Source organism: Dromiciops gliroides, chromosome X (assembly GCF_019393635.1).
Source record: "Dromiciops gliroides isolate mDroGli1 chromosome X, mDroGli1.pri, whole genome shotgun sequence".
Lineage (NCBI taxonomy): Eukaryota > Metazoa > Chordata > Mammalia > Microbiotheria > Microbiotheriidae > Dromiciops > Dromiciops gliroides.
The window spans coordinates 81,054,632-81,061,312 of record NC_057867.1 but is presented as its reverse complement, the minus strand read 5'-3'; the positions used below and the strand labels follow the sequence as shown (position 1 = coordinate 81,061,312).

The following is a 6,681-nucleotide window of genomic DNA, read 5'->3' as shown; positions in this document are numbered from 1 at the left end:
GGGGGAATAAGTCTCTAAGGCTTGAATAAAGTAGTCTGCTCTTATCTGAAAGGAACATCTTCTATTGGTTAACTGTTAACTCAGTAGGAAATGGAAGAAATGGGGAGAAGAAGCCTCCAGGACTTAAATAATGTATCCTGCCTATTGAAGAATAAGAGCCATTCCCCAATTGATGGATGGTTGGGGCTGAGAATAGGCTGATTCTGTAGGAGGCAAATTGGGCCATCAGTGACCAAATAAAAAAGGGCTTTAAATCAGAGGGGACAAACACTCCTCAGCAGAACCAGATTCAAATGGAATGGGGAAATACTGAACAAAATAAATAAAAATAAAACAGTATATAGATAATGTTAATGTATAATCTTCTAAGTCAATATGAAGCTGCAGGTATCCTGATGTAGGATTTTGGATCCCCCATTTCTATTTGCTCTAAATTACCAAAATGTGTGGAAATGCCAGATGAAAGTGCTCTGAGGGACTAGGTCTCACTGATGAGACTGTCTAAAATGGCAGATGAGGAGGATAACAGGTGCTAGAAGGGTTGTGGGAAAACTGGTACAGGCAGAGAAAAGGCATCACCTGATCTCTCCCCAAACAAATTCTAGACTTACAAATTAGAAGGTCAGCAGGAAAGGTGAGAATGGAGCACAGTTGAGCAGGCCTTGGGAGAGGCTTAATCAGCAGCAGTCAGGACAGTTTCTGGACCCCTCAGTCCACAGATGGCAAGGGGGTCAGACAACTGATCAGAAAATTGCTGGCACAAGGGGAATGTGGACTGTGAGCTATGACTGCAAAGAAAAATATAAAGTACCTTGAAGAAAAGTAAACAGCAAAAGAAGCTCTAACTATCCCATGGAAAAACTTGCGCCGGCCTCTGGGCCATGCTGGCACTATGCCTTCTTGGTTTCCTGTCTATAAGATAACTGGGGGCAGCTAGGTTGCTCAGTGGATAAAGCACCAGCCCTGGATTCAGGAGGACCTGAGTTCAAATCTGAACTCAGACACTTGACACTTACTAGCTGTGTGACCCTGAGCAAGTCACGCAAAAGCAAACAAATAAAAAACAACATATGTGCCTTGTGTACATATGTGCACATTTGTAGGTGTCTCCTGATATTTTCTAGCTGCTGGTTATTTAGATCTGCTCCAAGCTGAGAGGCCAGGACAAAGCTGGGAAGAAGTCCTCCCCTCCTGCCACCTAGGGATCATAATGGAGGCCAGATAAGGAGGTAGCCTGAGTGCCAGCAATTCAGAATTGCAGGTATCCTTGGCAACCAGCAGTCACCATGGCAACCAGTGATGAGAACTAGCTGCAGCTGTCTTGCTGGACACTACATTGTGCCTCTAGAGACATTATATTCCACCAAATGTGGGGTGGCTAACTTGCTCAGGATTTCCATTGGAAATGGTCTGAGACCCCCATCTTACTCCCTGATCTTTGAACAATTCAGAGATAAGCATCCTGGGACCCAGGGGTTGGACTTTTTGGCACAGGGCACTTCAATGCCTGCTTATACTTTAATATTTACATAACCAAACCAGCTAGCTGAAATCACTCATACAATGGCAGGGGGCTGAGCTCTGATGGGCTTAAATGGATTCATTTGTGCTGCATGTCAAGGGAAAAATTCTTTTTGCATTTTTATTGTTATTAAAAAATCACTGGGAGAAAGGCCTCCCTCCAGGATTAGGTAGACTACATCTGCTCCATAGTCCTGACAGTCTGACAGAAATCAGATGGTGGGAGTAAGAGTTTGATCTTAATTAGCTTTGAAGAATCAAACACTCTGTGTCTCTCTGTCTATCTCTCTGTGCCTCTGTCCATCTGTCCATCCGTCTGTCTGTCTGCATGTCTCTCTTCCCCTCACTCTCTCTGTCCTTTCAGGCACTGCCAATCTTATATGGTGTATATCTTTTTCCTCAGGTCCCTCTTTAACCAATCATTCCTTTAAGACCTTCAATGAGTCCATGGGATCACAGGACCCTATATCTAGTGATGGAGGAAACTTCAGAACCCATTGAATTATATCTTCCCTTTTTTATAGAAGGGGAAACTGAAAACCACAGAAGCCAAGTGACTTTCCTGTGAACACACAGCTAGCAAGTGTCTAAGGCAATATTTGAACTCAGGATTTCCTAACTTGAAATTCAGTGCTGCATCCTCTAGGTCCTGCTGCCTTCTATTCTCTCATCTCATTAAGATACTCTCATATCTCTAGAAGTTCTAAGACTAAAGGTACAAGGAAGGGTTTGGAGGTTTTGATGTTAAAGGAAAAATAATTTCCTGCTAAATGGAAAGGATCCTCTAACAAGCACTCAGTAGATCCTTATTGGCCTGAACTGAATTCTTCATCTTCCTGGCAACATAATACTCTATCCTGAAAGCGTCATTTCCTTTACCCCAGCTTTGCCTCTTGCTGATGTGAGAGGTTTGAAAGGATTTATCCAGAAGCTTAGTTTATGAGATAGCAACAGACATAAAATTTCAGCACCAAAGATGATATAAATCTCCTGTAGCATCCTATCATGAAAACAGCTGAATCCAATAATACACACCTATGTGTCAGAGAGGGCCCATGGAGACAAGGTAGCACCCCCACCCTGAGGTTCTTAGAAAATTCTGTCTACCAGAGTCTGATGCGAATGCATCATCTCCATCTTCCCAGCTCCCTGCATCTGAGGATTCCCATAGACATCAGTGTATCAAGTGATCATCAAGTGTCATCGAAGTGTATCAAGTGATCGAGTCTCATCAAAGATCACAAAGACAGACTGTAAAACCTGGATCTGGGGTGATCCCTACCCAAAAAAGATCCTTCTTCCTACATCAACTGTGCTAAGGAAATGGGATAATGGAACACAGGAGCCCACTTGCCCTTTGCTGCCAAGTGCCCAGTCTCAAAGCACCACAGAGTCATTGACAGTGAATCTGAAATGATTGGAAAAAGAGGTGATGCAAATTTGAACATTTTGTTCTCCTTTCCATTCCAAGATCTAGCAGGGGACAGAAGAGGATGAAAAATCTTTAAGAACTTTGTCTATGTGGAAGAGATGCAACCATTAGCAATGTAATAGCAGCCTTGTAGGCCCGAGTCCAGTTGGGGCTGCTCTGGCCCTGAGGAGGACACTAGGACCATGGAGAAATGAGGCTAATCAGCTTGCTGGGGTCAGTTCGAGATGACTCTTTCTTTGGAGAAGCAAAGCAGTTGATTAACCAGGTAGTAGTTGGTCAAACAGATAAGAAAGCAGCCACCCAGAAAGCCGGGCTCCTTGAAATTACAACATGAGCTTAGTTGGGAGCCAGTCATGTTTGCTATATACTTAGGACCAGGGAGTGACAATAATCTCCATTTGGGAATGTGCAATTTTTATTATTCATGTATCCAAATAGCTAACAACATCATCATTTTCAAACTTCTGTAACTCTTCAATCTTAGGTCTGTACCCCAGCCCCCTTCTTGCCTCTATAAAATTGTGATCTTCTCTGTTGCTCGGGAAGTTGAAGTTAGGCTTCTTCTCCCGCATCGCTGTCCTGATTAAGAACACGCCATAACCTGAAGTTAGGCCTCTTCTCCCGGCCATGCCTCTGTGTGCCAAATAATAAAAACTTTTACTCAAATTTCGATTGGATTGTGTCATCGAGGAATTCTTTGAAAGAGGAATGTTTTCTTTTTTTTTTAAAGGCTGCTCAAAGTTTATTAGTTTCTGTTGAATACAAAGTAAACCAAGTTACTGAGGCTGCTAGAAAGAACACAGGTGATTTGGATAGTAAAAAAAACCCCAAACGATAAGTGTGGTTTCTTTTACTTGTTTTTTGGTGTTTTGCTTTTGTTTTCCTTTTTTAAAAAAACACACACACAACACAACTATTTCTACACTCAAGCAGCCTGTCTATTCTAAGGAAATAGGTGGGAAAGGGAAGAGGAGGGAAGGGGGAGGAGGGGAAGGGGAAATGGGCTCTGAAGCCTAGCACACTTCAGAATCGGGGGAGCAGCACAGAGGGTGCTGCTGCTCATGCAGAAGGCCCAGTGTTGGTTTTGCTGGGTTCGCTGACATACCGCTTCCTCATGGCCTCCTGAGCCAGGTCACAGATGATCGTGCCATGAGCAACCTGGAAAGTTCTTGAGTGCTCTGGGGAATCCAATACAGTTGTCATGAATGGATGACTCGACTTCCCAAAGAAGAAGCTTGCCCACCAGTGGCCTGGATCTGATTTGGGAAGACCAGGATGGTGGGGGATCACTTCCCCAGAGTACTCAGCACTTCCACAGGAGCTGTTGCTGGAAGTGGAACCCAGATGTCTTTGGTAGTAGTCATGGGTTTCTACGAGTGAACCGCTGGATGGGATTGCTGCCATGTTGCTTGTTCTTGTGCTGATGTAAACGTTAGTGGCGGCTCCCGAGCAGCCCCTGTCAGGCAGTGGGCTGCGGCGGACGATCACGGGTGACCTGGCTCGGGAGAAGGGGGCACTAGGCCACAGAGCCCATTTGTAAAGGAGATAACGGGAGGATACTCCACGGCAACGGGAAATGCAAGAGTTCTTTGGATTTTCGGAATGTTTTCAAGAACCCATCTAGCAGTAACAGCAAGAACTTCTTTTTTCCCCACGGGAAATATTCATTTATAGAACGGATGCCTCAAAGAGTTGAGTTCTCAGTGTGGGGGGGCTTGACAAAGTTATACCAGGACACTCTTCTGGCTCAGAAATACGTCCAGGAGTCCGGCAGTCACTGGAACAGGCTGTGGCTCTGCAGCAGCTCGGTGGCCGAGTTGAAGCCAAGCGCCGACTCGTAGAAAGCCCGGATCTGCCGCCTCACCTGGCGCATAGGCGCGGTGGTGGCCTTCTTCTTGAAGGCCATCTCCCTGAGGACCTTGTCGGCCAGGTAGTGCAGCCACAGCACGTTGCTGTAGGGCTGGAAGTGCGCCCAGTCCCCGCGGCTCCTCTTTTTCATGAGCCTGTAGACCTCGAACTGGTAGTCGCCCCAGCCCCGGAAGAGCTCCTGCTCCTGGGAGAGGTCGCAGAAGACCACCAGGCCATTCTTCTCCAGCCGGGACAGGGTGTAGTCGATGATGTTCACCTGGATGCCCTGGGTGGCAATGGTGGCCGCCCGCCCATCCAGCGTGTAGCCCAGCTCCTTGGCGCCAGTCCTCCTCACCAGCACGTTGCCCCAGTGCAGGTCCCGGTGCTCGAAGCGCAGGGCGGCCTCGGCCACGGCCAGCGCCGCCGTGACCTGGTGCAGCAGGCTCTTGGCCGTGGCCACTGAGGGCAGCTGCTTCTGCATGCGCTCCAGGTCCGTGCCCCCGAACTCGAACTCCAGCACCACGTAGAGCTGCTCCGGCCCGAAGAAGTCAGGCCGCTGGTTCTCCGAGCCCCGGCGGCTGCGGAAGGCGTCCCAGGCCCGGAGCAGCAGGTCTGGGTAGGGGCCCCGCACGCAGCGCACCCCGTAGAGGCCAATGAAGCCCTCGGTGCGGTTGGGGGACTCCTCGGACAGGAGGCTCAGCTCCTTGGAGATGATGATCTCGGGCAGGATTTCGCCGAAGGTTTTCTGTGGGCTTCCGTTCACCAGCTCCCGGCCCTCGATGGCGATGACTTTCAGGGCCGCCGTGCGGTCCTCCGCCACGGTGCGGTCCACCTCCCCGAACACGCCCTCCCCGATCTTGTCGCAGCTCTGGATCCGGTCCGGGCTCAGGTAGTGCCCGAAGGCCAGCGGCCCCTCCTGCTGGCACTCTCGGAACACCTTCTCGGCGTCCGACAGCGCCATCTCGGCGGCGCTCGAGGACCTGTCGGGGGTCAGCACGTACATGGAGGAGGTCTGCCAGGGGGTGCCGCCGGAGGGGCCCGGCGAGTCCAGGAGCAGGGAGCTGCAGGGCGAGCCGGCCGGCTGCGGCTCGGCCACCACCTTCTTCCTGTGAAAGGAGAGCGAGGCCCGCGCCTGGGCCCAGCCCCGCGCCCCCGCGGCGGCCTGGCTGGGCTGGGCCTGGGGGGCCCGGCTCCTCTTCCAGCGGGCCGAGCTGCAGCCGCTGATGCAGGCCTTGCGGGCCGTGCTCTGGGGGAGGGCCCTGGGCGGCTGCTCCGGCCCTAGGGGGAGGCCAGGGGTGGCCCGGGCCCGCTGGGCCGCCTTCCTCCGGCGGAGTCTCCGGCGGGGCTCCCTCGGGGGCTCCACCACGGGGCTGAAGAGGGAGGCGCTGGTGGCCGAGCTGTCCCCCGCCTCGGGCGTGGGCTCAGGCCCCGGGCTCAGGTTGCGGACTGGGCTGAGGCCAGCCAGGATGCTCCTGGCCGGGCGGCCATGGCGGGTCATGGGGGTGCTGGGGCTGGGGGGGGGGGCGGCTCAGGTGGCGGGCCTGGGATGCTGCACAGGAAGGGTCCCGGCCTCTGGGCCCGCACGAGGAGCCTCCAGGATCGCTCGGTCATGTGGCGGTGCAGCCGGTTCTCCTTGGCTGCCTCCACAGCCTCCTCCTCCTCTGCGGCCTCCCGCAGAGCTCCGGGCCACCCTGGGGTCTCGTCCGCCCACGCGGGGGGGCCCTGGGCCCGTGCCCGCGGCCGCAAAACCCGCGGGACCACCCCCGGGGAGATGCACACGAGGCCCGGCTCAAAGTCTGGGTCCGGGTCTGAGTCCGGGGCTGAGGCGGGGCTGTTGCTGCTGCTGCTGGGCCCCCCACCAGGGCTGCCAGCGATCAGGC

At 52.2% G+C, this 6,681-nt stretch overlaps 2 protein-coding genes across 2 annotated transcripts; both read right to left on the bottom strand.

Moving 5' to 3' along the window:
• Window positions 1–4,012: 4,012 nt before the first annotated feature.
• Window positions 4,013–4,357, bottom strand: LOC122734021 (pancreatic progenitor cell differentiation and proliferation factor-like). The gene has a single exon (XM_043974699.1). It carries the CDS (start codon window positions 4,355–4,357, stop codon window positions 4,013–4,015), a length of 345 nt encoding a protein of 114 aa, XP_043830634.1.
• Window positions 4,358–4,727: 370 nt separating this feature from the next.
• On the bottom strand, window positions 4,728–6,299 carry HASPIN (histone H3 associated protein kinase). Its single transcript, XM_043974698.1, has one exon. The coding sequence runs from the start codon at window positions 6,297–6,299 to the stop codon at window positions 4,728–4,730; it is 1,572 nt and encodes a 523-aa protein (XP_043830633.1).
• Between the last annotated feature and the right edge of the window lie 382 nt (window positions 6,300–6,681).

What these genes read in the sequence shown, in the direction of transcription:
- LOC122734021 (XM_043974699.1), bottom strand. Translation starts at nt 4,357, where the DNA reads ATGGCAGCAATCCCATCCAGCGGTTCACTCGTAGAAACCCATGACTAC.
- HASPIN (XM_043974698.1), bottom strand. Translation starts at nt 6,299, where the DNA reads ATGACCCGCCATGGCCGCCCGGCCAGGAGCATCCTGGCTGGCCTCAGC.